This window comes from Tigriopus californicus, chromosome 5, assembly GCF_007210705.1.
Source record: "Tigriopus californicus strain San Diego chromosome 5, Tcal_SD_v2.1, whole genome shotgun sequence".
In the NCBI taxonomy this organism is placed as follows: Eukaryota; Metazoa; Arthropoda; class Copepoda; order Harpacticoida; family Harpacticidae; genus Tigriopus; species Tigriopus californicus.
In genome coordinates this window covers 6,574,589-6,590,215 of record NC_081444.1, presented here as the reverse complement: position 1 = coordinate 6,590,215, position 15,627 = coordinate 6,574,589, and the positions used below count along the sequence as shown (strand labels likewise).

At 44.5% G+C, this 15,627-nt stretch overlaps 1 protein-coding gene across 1 annotated transcript in view; it reads left to right on the top strand.

Annotated features, from left to right (window-relative positions):
- The first annotated feature begins 1,292 nt into the window (after positions 1-1,292).
- The window catches only part of LOC131881253 (LIM domain-binding protein 2-like), a 15,452-nt gene continuing 1,117 nt past the window's right edge, over positions 1,293-15,627 (top strand). Inside the window, exons 1-7 of the mRNA XM_059228065.1 lie at positions 1,293-1,918; positions 12,890-13,856; positions 14,262-14,446; positions 14,513-14,685; positions 14,748-14,948; positions 15,104-15,227; positions 15,446-15,571. Of these exons, the coding sequence (XP_059084048.1) occupies positions 13,318-13,856; positions 14,262-14,446; positions 14,513-14,685; positions 14,748-14,948; positions 15,104-15,227; positions 15,446-15,571 (1,348 nt within the window). The 5' untranslated portion in view covers positions 1,293-1,918; positions 12,890-13,317. The remainder of the gene's footprint in view (positions 1,919-12,889; positions 13,857-14,261; positions 14,447-14,512; positions 14,686-14,747; positions 14,949-15,103; positions 15,228-15,445; positions 15,572-15,627) is intronic.

The window sequence follows — 15,627 nt, the reverse complement described above, 5'->3', positions numbered from 1 at the left end:
AAAAGACCACGGGATCACCGCAGCTCACCCAAGTCGACTTATGACTACATACATACATATACTAGAGACTACTTGCGATCGACTCTCTTGACTACATGCAGGGAGAGAGACAGAGAGACAGAGTGAGTGAGGGAGTGTGCTGCCTCTCCTCGAATCCTCGAATGACTTCAGGGTGTTGGGTGCCCGGCGACCTAATCTTTGAGCCGGCTCAGGGAGGAAGAAAAGTCCTTCGGTGTTGACTCCTTCAAAGCCGGTCTGCCGCTCGCTACTGCGGATATTTCTGTACATACTTCTGCTACTTCGATGATTCAACCACCGCCAACAACACTCCCAGCGCCTTTTCCACCACCACCACCACCACCACCACTACCAAAACTGCTAGCTACCCTTCACCACACGTATGCCAAGAGACTTGTCTTCTTTGGTTGTTGCCATTCTTTGGTAAGGCACGTGGACGTCAGATCTTGTCGTACAAGGATCGAGAACCGCGGTTCAGGTCGGGTCATTGAAATTTTTGGGCATCCTCGGTCTCTGGCTCAAGCACAACGATCACCCGCTAGTTGTTGGAGAGCCTCTTTCCTTCCTCGTCTTGCCTCTTTCTGGAGCTTCCTCCTCCAGCCACATTCCCATATCACACACACGCACTTTCATACATGCGATGGCGGAGTATGACTTTTCGGTTCTCACTCTTTTCCAATGAGGGTGCCTAATCTCTGGCGCCCTGGATGATGCCCGGAACAAACTCAAATACTGGGAACTCGACCTACATCATATTATGAGAGATTCTTGGCCAAAACACCCACTCCCTAAGCTTTGATTATAAACATACACCCACCAACTTATTATCTCATGTAAAAAGTGCTAGTTCTTTGGAGTAAGAGTTGTCACCCAATGGAGCATTTCCCCTCTCGATGTGGCCACACTAGGGCTCAAGTTCGAGCGTGTGCGGAGTGTGCCATGTCTTGATGCCAGCCAGGGGAAAAGGGGAAGGGATCTGTCTTTTCTAAGGAGGCCCCTCGTTGTTCGCGGAATGATCCTTTCCATGCTACTACTGCCACTACTACTGCTATTACTACTACTACAATGACTGCTCTGAGGGGGAAATGCAGGCCCGTTGTCCAACGGCGGATCATCGAGGCTGGAAGCAATGGATAGCATTCAGCAGGTCCTTTCAGACCCCGAAAGCCCCACCATCAATGTCGATGGGAGCCAGTGAGCGAGTGAGCGAGCGAGCGATCCTCTAAACTCTTGAGGAACATGACCAAGAGTAGGCAGCAGATTTCACCTCACATCAAAACAACACAACGAGGAAGTTTAGTCTACACGGTCGGAGTCGAAGTGTCAAGGAAGATTCCTGCCCCGTGGAGCTTGGAATTGTCTGTGATGTGAAGTGTCAAAAGTCACTGTTGTTTTGTTCTGGCAGGGCCATCAACCAATCGCAACTGCAAGGCCTCGAGTGATTATTTTGCCCTGGTTCCAATGATCCAGTGGCTCGAGACAAACCGCTCAATAACTGGATTCATGTGTGTCTGACATGGATCATGCGGTGGTGGTCCCGACCGGTTCTAATGTTTGGAGGTCAATTGCAATCATAGTGCATGTGCTTTGCGGTGGTCTAATTAGCTGAGCTGGTCACTTACTCATGGCTTGTCAGTCAACGACATGTCTTCAAGAAGTCCAGGTCTGGATCCAAAAGTGTCAAAGGCTCAGGGCGACTTCATAGTCCTGGTTGTTCCTAACACTTCAATTACTACTACTACTACTTCTACCTCCTCCAAAGAATCCCAATGAAGAACAACGTTGAAATTGATCACCCTCGTCAAGCCAGTTTCATTTCAAGACAAACGCCGGCAATCTTACCTCGGCTATGAGTTAGCTCTGATACTGCAAAAGTCTGAAAGCTTTTAGTGTCGGTTGGGTAAGTGATCTGTCTACATCATTCACAACAGTGTTTCTACTTGGATGGCCATCGCCGATGAATCCTTCGTAACTCTCAATGCATTTTGGAAAGCTAAAGGCAGTTGTCAGATTTCGAATATTGGCAATGAACAAATCTCCTTTTCCAAAATGGCAACCTCAAACTCGCCCAAAACCTAGAACCCTTCGATGGTTGCATCCAATTCCACGGGTAGTGGTGGTGGTTCTTGCTTGTCTTGTCGTCCTTCTTGTCGTTCTTCTTTGCATTTGCTTTTCTGGTTTACCGGTTGCCGCCAAAGTCGTGGCCAAAGTCGTGGACGAAAGAGAGAGAGAGAGACAGAAAGAGAGAAAGAAAGAGAAAGAAAGAGGGAGAGAGAAAGAGAGAGAGAGAGAGAGAGACCACCTCTTGCAGCACCACGAGGACGGACGAGTTTGGCGTCGTCGTGGGATGGCAGTCTCTCTCGACGGCTGCGTCGTCCAACTTACTTCTGTCATCGTGTTACAATCTAGCCTCTGTGAAGACCCAAACTTGTAGAGCACTGGGTTGGTCTCGTCTTTTTCTTCGAACGAAAAAGGCTCAAAAATGGAAAAATGGCCTTTACCTTAGTCTACTGCTAAAGTAGAACGAGAGAAAGAGAGAGTCGGGCTCGGCTTTTCAAATGAAAGATTTCTATCTGTAACTCAGCAGAGTTCTTCTCAAGGTAAAAAAAATCTTCGTTGTTGCAAGGGATGGATGTCTACGTATGGTGTATTTGTCAGGAGCTTACCAATTTATGGCCAGATTTGGGGAGGAGAAGGAGGAGGAGTTGATCCTTCGTCGCCCTTGCATGTTGGAAAGTGCCATGCGATCCACAGATCAGTCACTATTTCCTATGCATTGGCCAGCCTGGTAGGCAACCTTGTGTTGTTGGCCCCTCTCCTGGCCTTCTCACCTGGACGATCTCGTCAAATGTACTGTGGCAATGAGACCTTCATGGCTCACTCACTCATTGCACTAAAACGAGTCTCACTTCGAGGTGAGAGGAGAGTAATTGTTCCATTGGAAAGGCAACACAATGAGCCAAGAGCTGGGCAGGATCCGGTCTTACAGTACTTTTGGACATCTTAGCCTTCCTTTATCCGCGCTAATGAGATAAAGCTAACAATACGGATAATCTCATTGACCAATTTTATTGGTTTCGCGACAAGAGTCATTAGACTCTTTGTCTTTCTTGGCGAAGAATCCCTCCTCCTCGTCCTCCTCCTCGTCCTCCTCCTCCTGCCCCCTCCTTTCCCATGGCCATGTGACGGGCATGGTGATTGAGATGAATACTTTATGAGGATTTCCTTGAAACCCAATTGTCAAAGGAGAAGATGAAGTGGCTCGTGAGTCGGATTTTTGAACATGAGAAACTCTCACATCCAGCTCGTGTAGCTACTTCTGCCACAACTACTACATACAAAATTACGACCGAAAGTTCAAATAGTGTTGATCTTTTGACGAAACCATAACAGACACCTGTTGAGTGTTTACCCTTTTCCCCTTTTCCCAGAAAGAATAACCAAGTACTTGAGCGGACCTATCATCAAATTAGTTAATAGAAAGGAACCATGTGGTTCTAGATTTCCTCACTGAGTTTTATGTATGATTTCATGTGGACCAACTCCCTAGATTGGACCAATCCATCATTTCTAAATAACTTACATTGATCAATTAACACACCGGCTCGTACGTACAGGAGCATTGTTTCAACAATTATTGATTGGGTGTTGGTGTTAGCTTTGGGGTCAGGCAGATTGAACCTGCCTTCTAGCCCAAATAACAGCCTGGAATGGGCCACTAAATAATTTAATAGACGTCAAGGACTCGCTCAGTCATTTGAGCGCAGCTTTTTCGGCGTTAAAAGGGGGAGGTACGTAGGTTAATACACTTCAAACTGTTCGACAACGCCACGCACCATTTTGGATCAGCTTTTTCCATTTACCGACATTTGCAAACGCGTCCGGGTCTTGCCGTAAATTCCGGGTATTTGGTTCAGCAGTAATGCCAGATTTGCTAATTGTTCATGAGGTCTCATTCATTGGTCTTCCTCAAAATGAAAGGGATCAAAGGGCGTAGATAAAACGCAGATTCCTCTCAGCGGAACATATATGACATTCGGTTATTTTGGTTATGATTGTATGTTTGAAGTCATCAAGGCTGCTGATGAATCCAAAGGCATCCAAAGTGAATATGGTTGACAACAACCTGTTTCTTTCCTTGATCTTTTTATCTAGTTGTCCGTGGTTATTCAAAGTGAAAGTCAGTACTAGCTAGAAGCAATGAGGAATTGGATTCCAGTAAGACCATCTCATTTTTTATTCCTCTTCTGTACTGGGGCTGTACTTGCCATGAGAAGAAATGGTACTTGCAAAGCAACAAGTTAAAAAAAAGTGTCCATAATGTAATGATAAATTGTTTACAAAATATGTAGTGTTCCACCAAGTTTGATTACATTTATGTTGGAGAACCACTCAAGAAAAGAATCACATCGTTTGTAAACTTTTAGCCTCGCCTGGTTAAAGGCGAAGAGTTTATCTTTTGTTGTAAACGAATATCGAACTTTCACAGATATAATTGGTTGACTTGGAAGTCTACCGCGTGGCCAAAGTTTACGTCACTCCTTTGAGCTGTTTTCCACCGAATCCCTTCACTTATGAAGTCATTTTAACTGAACAAGTGTGACGATTGAACTCAGGAGAATTCAAACTTTCAAATGAAGTACCGTCTGTGGCAATGAGATCCTTATTCATTTCAGTACTGTGTAAATTTCATTGTTATTGAAGCGGCTCGAAATTTCGAGAGGCACATTTTACAAGTGCAGATTGACACTTTCCTTTAATCGGAGGATACTTTATTTAGGAATAGCTTTACACATATTTTCCAGATAATTTTGTTCCAAAGCCATAAGGTATGAGACGCTTTGACGGGAATTTAAATAATTTCTACTGTCAATGAAAAGTTGTATTTATCTCTCGGGTTTGAACTAAGCACAATTTGTCTACGAGTTGTGCCTTTAAAGGTCTTTATTTAAATTTCAAACGTGTTCATTTGCCGACTTTGCTTGAAATGATGGAACTGCCTTTTATGACAATTTAAAACGTCAGTGACGTTGATTAAGAGTTCAATTCAATCTTAAGAACATGTTATTTGTCATCATTCAATTTCTTGCAAGCTAGTTTTAAGATAACCTTTCAATAATGGATTGTAACAAAGCCAAAAGGTTTTCCTTTTAAATGAAGCGAAATTAACTATATGTCAGAGAGAGAATGATACATATACTTTTCTCAATGTTGACTTGCTGAAACCATGCTTCTTAAAGTGTGTGCCGAGGATGAATAAATTGAAATTCAAATTCATATCATTGTCTGAATCTTTTTCAAATTCCCAAAAGTTCAGCTATCCTGATTGGATAGCTGAACTTGCGACCTTACTCTTCAAATTGTTGTAGACCTGTGTTACATTCAAGTCTGCTAACGGTAGCAGTATTTAAAATTGAAAATACCAATGTCATTCCTTCAAAAATACTTCAGCTTGAACACTTGAATACTTGATATACTTGATACTTGAAGCTTGAAACATTGACCACGTCCCACGTCTCTCACGTTTTTTCATAAAAGAAAGGACAGCAATGTAATAGGAAATTTCTAAAAAATACTTCAATAATTGGCACCGCCATCAAGGGCTTTCATCTTATAGGAACGCTTTCATCTAAAAAAGTATTTAAAATCTCATTTGTAAACCAAAGCAAAGGAAAAGGTGAAGGAGTTCATCTGTTTGAGCCACGTGCCATAAAAATATAATCATGAATCCCCTTACAAGGAATTTAAAAGGAATTTCAGCTTGTCTGCTCTTTAAGATATTCCTGGGTCTTTTTGTGATTTTCATTCTGGGCACACGTGTCTCGGTAGCATTATATATATATCAATGGAAAATCAAGGCAATTGTTGTCAAATTTTGTCTGCAACAATCATGCTCGTCATTTTTTCGGCAGGTATATAATTCTTCGTTTATTGATCGCCTTCTAGATGAAAACACTTTTATTTGGTATTCTATGAGAATGGTGACGTTTGATTGGCTTTGAAACCTGAACAATGTTGGTGTTTCCATGCAATTCGAAATGTGAAATACCTACTCGTGATACGTATTGGTATCCAATGAACACTCTTGAGTCATTCTTGCTTTTTCGAAAGATGTTGGTGTATGTAATATATAACAAAAGTTATATATCATAAGGAGTCGTGTGAGATTTTTGCCAAAAAGCCCTTGCTTAAAATCTAAATCTTATAAATCTAAATCTTTTATTGCGCCTCTCGGTCATGTCCACTCGTAAAATAATAAAATTGTGAATGTAAACAACTTATACAAATATGGATAAAGTAGATAAAAGAAGTGAAATCAAATTTCAATGCCAAAGGACATAACGATAAGATTCTATGTGCTATTGGTTCTGGAACCTATTGGCTTGCTCAGTTATAATTTATCCTTATGTTGATATAAGATGTCTAATGCCGTTTGCGAAAGCTCTCTCAGCTCTCTCAGCTCAATCAAACAGAACCAAATTCATTTTTTATGCCAAAAAGCGTATAGTTTTAAAGGTCCATAATGACCATTGTCAATTTTGCGATATTATTGATATCGGGCATCTCATTTTTTTTTTCAACACCTCACGAAAATCTGCAATCACCTTGTCCATCCGCTTAGAGGGGTCGAATGAATAACCATGAGGTACTTGTGTCAGTTTTTCAAAGGTACGATTGTACCTTGATTAGGGTTAAGAACACAATAATCGAACTCCATTCATTACGATGAAGAACTGTGCAATGAAACGAGATTGTTTTTGCCTTTGAATGGGAACATCTTGAGGCCAGTCGTTTGTTTACGATCAATCAGTTTTCTTGGAATAATTCTATGAATGAGATGTGGCTGAATGAGTTATTCGTATCATTTGCCGATCAATTTTCATCTAGTGTATACCCGTCGAGGATGTAGAAAAGTTTTGAAACCTTTTATCATAATTCCGAAACACCCGAGGCAATTTCATACGCCTCAATTACAATTTGTTGAAGTCCGTACATATGACTGGATCGAGTCTTGGCAAGTCAATTACTGCATGTTTCAGTTGAGTCTTAACATTAGGCAAAACATTGCACTTTGTTCAATATTTTGATTTTGGCTTTTCTTTTTTTAACCCTGGCACAAGCCCATATTTTGAAAAAGAAGTGTCTTTGCCACAAGGTAACTTCCATTACAAACTGTTCCTTTTTTATGAAATGAGCAACTTAATCTGGAATAATTTCGATCCATTTTTGGCTTAGAAAGACACAATTGTTGGACTCGAGTTTGAGTCTTCATTTCAGCGGCCAAAAGGCTTGTGAGACTTTAGTCATCTTTAAGGCCGTGTTTACAACTCCAATTAGAAGCAAAGAGCAATGATGAAAAGACAATTACTGTCATGTTTTAACAATAAATACCAGACAAGCAAAAGAGTACAATCTCAACAAATTGGAAATAAAAACTGGGATCTTCGTCACGAATTATAGATATTGCATTTTCCAACCCAATTCAATTGATATTCTAAAATAATGTACTCTTAACTATGAGAATATAGGTCTAAATGAGGCTTCTGGTTCCCTTATGATGAGTTAATTCGACAAAAAAAGTCCTGAACGATATATATACACACCCTTTTTGCTGTCTTATTTGGTACTGTTAAAAAGTAAGTTTTGAGCGGTGCTTCTACGAAAAAGTGTTGATGCTCTAATGTGTGTAAATTTCAGTTGACCTCAATGAATAAAGAAAAATGAAGTGGGACCATTTTTATCCTGACCGTGAGTGTCGAAGGTCAAAGAGCTTAAAATCTGTCGTGAGAAGCTAAGCCGCACTAAAACTGAAAATACTGCAGATCTGAACATTCAATTTTCAAACCACTTTAATACCAAAAGCTTTTGCTCCCCCTCCCCGTACTTAAATACTGAAACTTGCCGTCAATTCGAGGGAATGTGCTCATGTGAGGATGTTTGACTAAGAGAGTATTTCTTTGCTCAGAATTCTCTCCGCCGTCAAGAGTACGAACAGTTGTTTCGAGCTCTCACGCAATGATAAAAAGTGTACGTATCTTGGTCTTGGATTTTGTTTTTGGATCCACCTTCCAAACTCGCCGCTCGTTGCTCGTTCCTAATCCGTCCGTTTTGTGAACAAAAGCTTCTTTTTTCTTCCTCTTTACGGTTCCAAGAAGAAAGGGGGTCCAAGAACCAGTGATGCGCAACAAGTCGCAACAACCCAATGCCGACTCGCGTATGTCAAAGATGGAACACGGGTAGTAGTAAATTGGAACAAATATCATCCTCCAATTGAATCATGACAGTGCTGGCGATGAGAAAATCTCACGGTTGAATGGCTTTGATTACATGTTACTTATTTGCTTGTATGGGACCTTCTCTTTGTTTGCCTTGTGGGAATACTATCTTTAATTATAATTCGGTGGTGAGAGGTGAAGAGAGAAAAGTTTTCTCCTGTTCCCACTAACAGCCTTGATTAAAGTTCATTTTTTCCTCGATATTTTAAGTGCTTTGTACTAAAATCAATGCTCCCCCCCCAGCCAACGAGGGAGAGATAACTAGTGCTGTCTAAAGTCTAAAATGGCACCGACGCAAGTTGGTCGAACAGTGCCTTGCTATCAGATGAGACAGACATTTGAATTCAATTTCCACCAAAATTTGCATGTTTTCGTCCCTCAAATGTTGAAGAGCTGCCTTCTAGCAGAGTGAGAGAGAAACAAAGGGAGGCGGCATGAGCCGAGATGGTACAGCTTGAAAGTGTCCACTTGAAATATTCTGTGTAGTACTGTAGTTGCTATCAGATTGGTTCGATAGGCAGTGCTATGGATGTCCTTGAAAGCGGATTTTCCTTTCATTATGAGTGGTTCAAGCGTTTCGAGTTCCTCGGAAAGACAGCGTCATCAGTAATGGGACGGACACTGCGAGCATTGTGATACTTCTTTCTCATCAGGGATTGTCAACTCGATTGCTCAAGGGGATTAAATAGAACCCTCAGATTTCTGTGTAAACTCATTATCATTTATCTTGATTTTTTTTTTCCTCCCTCCCTTGCGCAACATCAATGAATGCATCCGTCCGTCGTGTTTCTCGTTGTCGGCCTGAATTTTTCTCCTCTGGCCATGTCTCTGCCAGCAGCTTCTATGCAATTCTCTCCACCACTGTACCACTACTACGGTACAATGTATGTCTGAGAAGTCGAATCTTTGGCCTCGTTCGAGTCCTCGACCATTGCTTCTGGCCGTGTTTGGAACTGGGTCTGATCCAACGATCTCTCAAGCCCTCCAAATAGTGAGAGTGTTCCTGGGTGAGTGAGCTCGTCTTCTTTTCTAGCATTACTACGTCTACCGTAGCACCCATACCAACACCAACACCCACCACACCATCTCCTCCTTCTTTTCGTTCCTCTGATCCAGTGTGGGTTGAGTGTTTGGTCTTATTCCCTGTGCTTATGCTTGTTCCTCCTCGTCGTCTTGTTCCTGTCCTCCTCCTCTTCCACGTCCTCATCGTGGTCCTCTTGCTTCACGGAATATCCCTCGTAAGCTCGACTTTTGGGACTTTTCTTCATTGACCTAGCCATCCTCGATTCCTCGTTCGGAGTCGTGGATTTTTTTGGGGGGGGGGCTAGCCGGGCCACCAGCCTTTGTGGTTTCAAGCGGCAGTGCCCATGAAGGAACCGAAAACTCCCTACAGAGTTGGAAAGCCTCGAGTAAAAAGACGAAAAAAGAAAAAGAAAAGATCCGGCGTGCGAGGACCCCGAATAACCGCGAAGGGGGGGGAGAAGGAGGAGGAGAAGAAGGAGAAGGGGGAGTAGTCGTTGACGCTCTTGTTGTGGGGCTGCTGTCAGGTGCCGTGGGATTAGACTGAGGACGAATCATCCTAGTGTGATGACAGCAGCCTCAACAACCGGCTCCTTCTCTTGAGGCATTAGTGCCGGTCTCGGCCTCTTCTCCACGTTCTCCTCTTCGTGTTCCTTCGCCTCTTTTTTCAAAGAGACCAGCTGCCTGATGCTCCCCGTCAAGTGTGCCCAGAGAATGGAAAAAATCAATACACACGCAGAGTATGTGTATGTAGTATGGAGAGAAGAACAAGAACTAGAAGAAGAAGAAGAAGAAGGAGAAGAAAAAGTAGTGAGTGTCGTTCGTTCATTCGGTCGCTCGTTCGGTTGTCGGTGAAGTGAAGGTTCACCGAGGCCAAAGGGGGCGCGCCAGAGATTCTGGCTATCCGGGTTGCCAGACCTGGGCATTGATTGTAACAGCTCGAGGAGAAGTGGGCAGCAGGGTGAAGCCATCGGGGACGACAAAAATGTTCTGCCTCTCCAACGGCGACTCACGCGTTTTCATACGGATGAAAATGGACTTAGCGGGTTGAGCCGAGCATTGGGCCACCGGGAGAAAAATTACCACCACCACCATCATCACCACCACCACCACTACTACCACTACTAGCAAGAAGGCAGTAAATGATCTTAGTTACGACCACGATTCCCGATTCCCCACTCCTCCTACTCCTCCTCCTTCTTCTTCTTCTTCTTTTTCTTTTTCTTCTTCTTCCACTGCGATGATCACAAGCATCATCACCAGTCGACGGCTCATGGCAAAGCCAACGCAGTCGGCTGAACTGATGCAAACGGGGAAAGTAGACAAAAATCGTGAAAAATCTACCAACTCCCGACTAAAAAGGGGGAATCGTTTCATTGGGCTTCAACCAAACCCAAAACTCATTGAGATCCCGACCGACTTGTTCTCTGGCTCGGCTGTTATGGCGGACTCATCCTTGTTTCGATGTGAAGATAAATTCTCCATGTTCGACAAGGATGTTTGAATGGGTTCTTGAGAGCGCCCAAGAATGCTGGAGTCGGATCTCAGATTGAAAAGGAACATTTATTTTTAGCTGAATTTCTTGCCCAAATAGTTGGACCAAAGGAAACGAAAACCCATGTAACCCCTACTAGATTGAACGTACACATGTGTAGCGGCGTGGCTGGCTCATTTAGCTTAGCTAGTACAACAAAGTTCTCCCACCACAAGTCCACCACGTGTCAGATTGCCTTTTGCTTCAGCATTGGCCATGTTCCATTTGTTCTTGAGCAACTAAGGCCGCTATCTCTTTCTATCTCTACTGTTGGCGAGAGAATGAAACCATGTTTCATCTATCACCTTGCTTCCCAACTCACAGCCACACTCACAACTACACCAAATGTGAGGAATTCTACGAAGGGATGACATTTATCCGTGCCCTTTGTGGGTTGAGATTACTTTATCTCCTTTCAAAAACTCTTCAAAATATCACTAAGTTCGTCAAAGTTAAAACTTTTCTTCTTTCGAGCTCTTTTGAGCAATGGAGTGGAGGGGAAAAGCTTATTTTTTTAGACTCCCACAATCTGTTGACTGCTCAAATATGACAGGCCAACTAAAAGCACCAAAGTTCAAGACCAGATTCGAAACTTTTCGCATGCGCCAACAACCAGTCATTCGAGGTAGTGTTTCCAACCTGTCGAGCTCGTACTTTTTGAAAGAGTTCCATTCGCCTCTTCATATTGCCGTACATATCTGATGAATCGAATATGGTCGAAAAGGATCGCTTAGCTAGGTTTTCGACACCCTGTGGGTCTCTCAACCGGACACAGGGAGTCTCCGAATTCCTCCTCCTACTTTGGTACCAACCAACTCCTCTTGGTATACGCCATTCCTGAGTCTTCTTCCTCTTCAACCTGTTTGACTTTGCACTTGACTTCATTCCAGTGTCTTCCCAGTCGCTTTTTCTTAGTCAGAACTATGCATCGAATGGAGAAAAAAAACCCTCCTGACTATCACAAATCGCCATATTCATACTATACTTGGTACTAGGTAGGGAGTCTCGACAATTTCTTCCGCCGTTCTCAGCTTACTCTTCTTCAATGACCCTCCTGAATGGTCCCCAACATTCGACTAGTGCATGTACGTCGTCGGGATGGTGGTGAGCACCTAGAACAAGAGAAACACTGAAACAAGATAGTAATAAAACCGCTCTAACGACACCGAGTTGGTCGTAAAAACCCTCTGTTCATTCGTTGGCTTCTGGTCCGAGAACCTAACTGCCTAACACTGCTATGCTGCCTCCCCTTCAAAGTGTCATGCCAATGGTAGTTGCTGGAAGGAGGAAAAAATCTTACTCATTTGCCATAGCAATATATGAACCTGCTGTATCCGCCCACTTTTAAAAGCGGACAGAAGGGTGATTTGACGCCCAACATTTATTCGCGGCTGATCCCAATTGTGGTAGCGTTTTTGCTCCACCTTCTGCCAAACCCTTAGAATAGAGAGACCGAGACAGACGGAGACAGATAGAGCGAGACTGTGATGAAATTCCAAAACAGACGGACTTTGGACGAGGATTGTGGTTCCCTCTTGTTTCTTCCGACGATGGAACTTCAAGTGTTGGGTGGAGCCTGACAGGGTGACACATCGTTGGCGACTCTTGTCACTCCAATGATCCACTTGTTTGAGAATTGACTTATTGATCCAGCGCTAGCGAGTATCTTAGTGCCGAAATATGGAATGTTCCACTTTTTTCTTCGAACTTTTAGTTTGACGATTACATAGAGACGAGAACATTCTGAACGATTTATAGCATTCCATGGGAACAGAACAGCGTTCCCATGATTGTTCCAATTCAATGACTCGATTACGTCCCAGACTAAGTAGGATACTGTAAAGCTCGAGAATCTGGTGGAACCACACGGTCACTGTTTCACGTCCGATTTAAATTGAAGGGGAGTAGGAACGTTGGAAAATGGCGTGAGGGAGTTGGTTTGAGGCGAGCTCTTGAATCAGATATCCATACATGTGGGCTTATTGGATAACCTGTGAATGACCAAAAAGTCAACCCATTTTTCTCTTTTTTTCTCTTCCAGATTCTTGTCATTCTTCACGCGTCAGACGAGCTCCATCGCGTTCAAAGTTATAAATTATTCAGTCCGCTAACAAAAACAATCTGGTGAACTCCCGCCTGAAACATTTCAAATCCACCCTGGAGGATCCAGTTCCCAACTGGAAGGGACATTTCCAAGGTCCCTTGGATACTGGCCCTTTGGGCGGCCCGCCCCCCAGTTTCACCACGCCTCCAGGACCGGGCACCCCAACGCTCTCCGGCCCAGGCACCCCGGGCTTTCCAGGGAGTGGCTTTCCGGGGCCTTCGCCTGGGCCGCCCCCACATACCCCGGGGGGAGGGCAATTGGTTCCATGTGGACCGTCGTCGGGTTCCCATGGCGGGTTTGTGGGGAGCCCGGCGGGAAATTCGGGGTCTTCCACCCCAGGACCATGCGGACCTCCTCCTTCTAATATGTCGGGAGGCAGTGGCGGAGGCGGTGGGGGTGGCGGGATGTCACTCATGGGTCCCAATGGACCCATGCCGCCCATGAGCATGCATTCTGGACCCCCGCTCTCATGCGGGACGCCCAATCATTGTGGACCTGCCAATAGTTTTCATTCTAGCCAGTTCAATGGACTTGGACCTTGTGGACCCTGTGTGCCAAATTCTCCCTCAAATTGTGGTCCACCTGTTTCTAGTCACTTACGAGGGCATTCACCCAGCCGCCCCGGATCTTCGGGTCCTCCATTTCATCCGAATGCTGGATCGCCATTTCCACCATTTGGGCCGGGTGGTCCACCACCCGGCATGATGGGGCCCATGCCTGGTGGTCCCAATGGTCCACCGCCGTTTATGGGTCCGCCTGGTCCAAATTTTGGTCCTCCTCATGGTCATGGTGGCAGTTTACATCCGGGAATGTCTCCTCAAGGACCTTCTCATGGCTCCCCCATGGGCCCTCATGGACCCATGCATGGTCCACCACCACCTTTCATGGACCGCATAGATCCAGGGTGAGCAGCTTCATTGAATTTTATGTCATGTGTTTTGTGACTCGAGCCTTCTTGGCAATCTTTCGCCCAACCCACAACTAGTACGAGAAGCAAACACTATTCTTCTGGTTGGATTGTTGGTCGTTGTTTGCACACCTACCTACAGAACTTGAAGGGAACCGGGAAGTGGTTCTGATGGGAGTCGCTTTGGTCCTTCTCTGTGTCAGAACCTCATTTATGTGTACTCGCTTCGAGCACAAGCAACATGCTCCTCTCCCCCAAATCTAATTTGTTCCAATTTAGCCGGTAATGCAATGAAACTGATTTCCTACCCTTCCGTTTGTGACATCCACGAGACCGACTCGCAGGACGATGGCTTCTGGCTCATCAATACCGATTACTGATTTGCCCGGTCTTACTTTTCAGGTTTCGAGGGAGACACCTTCCCATTCCTCAGCCAGATTATCGAATTCACGAAATGAACAAGCGACTCCAACAAAGGACGGACGAGAGTGACAACCTTTGGTGGGATGCGTTTGCCACCGAGTTCTTTGAGGACGACGCCAATATCACGTTGACTTTTTGTTTAGAGGACGGACCTAAAAGATACAGTAGGAATGCATCTATTCCACGATTTTCTATGAGCACGACCCTGCATCCCGGTGTTTTTATTTCAGGTATTGGTCGGACCCTTATTCCCCGATATTTCCGAAGCATTTTCGAAGGTGGAGTGACTGATCTTCGATATGAGCTTCGTCACCCGAAAGAGTCATTTCATAACACGAGTATAACAATGGACTGTGATCAGTGTGCAGTGGTTTCATTGCACGGAAAACCTATGTTTACCAAGGTACTATTCAATCATCAATGACTAGAAGATAGTTGTCACACCGCATTTTCTCTCTGGATTAGGTTTACACCGAGGGCCGACTCATAGTGGAATTCACCTTTGATGACATGATGCGAATCAGGTCTTGGCACTTTGCCGTCCGAAATCACCGTGAACTGATCCCAAGATCCATATTGGCCATGCAGGAACCTGGAATGGTCGAATCATTATCAAAGAACATTACTCGTCAAGGGATGACAAGTACAACGCTAAACTACCTCAGGGTACGAGATCTAAAGTTGGAAACATCCTCGAGCGATCCTCTTCTCTCTACGTGCATACATACGCACTCTTGAGGACGTATTGCTCTGCAGTCGGAAGATGGGGGAATGAACGACCGACCACTCCTTCTTATCGCCTTGTTCTTGTCATCTTTCAGCTGTGTGTCATATTGGAACCAATGCAAGAGCTAATGTCAAGACACAAGGCTTACGCGCTCAGTCCCCGCGATTGCCTAAAAACAACGCTCTTTCAAAAATGGCAGAAGATGGTCGCCCCTCCAGGTCAGTTGGCTCGTGCCACCCTAGGTTCGTTCGTCTTGGGTATTCTGAGCATTGAGCAAACTCGAAGACTTCCCCAAGTGTCGAGGAATGACCCTTTGAGTGCCTCAATTGTTCTATTTGCATTGTTTTGGTGTTCTTCTTCATGCCTTGGCATGTGGACCCACTTGCGTGTGTTTGTGTGTGTGTGTGTGTAACCTTTCCTCTTTTTTCTATTGCAGAGTCCTCACGTCCAACCAATAAACGAAGGAAAAGGAAAGGGGCTGCTGGGGCTGCAGGTCCCCCAGGAGGGACCCTGGGGAGTAAGAAGAGGTCACCAGGTCCCAATTTCTCTTTAGCGTCCCAGGTAAGTTCGGGATCCCGTCCAGAATATTGCCTTCATTCAGCGTAAAAGTAAAAATCT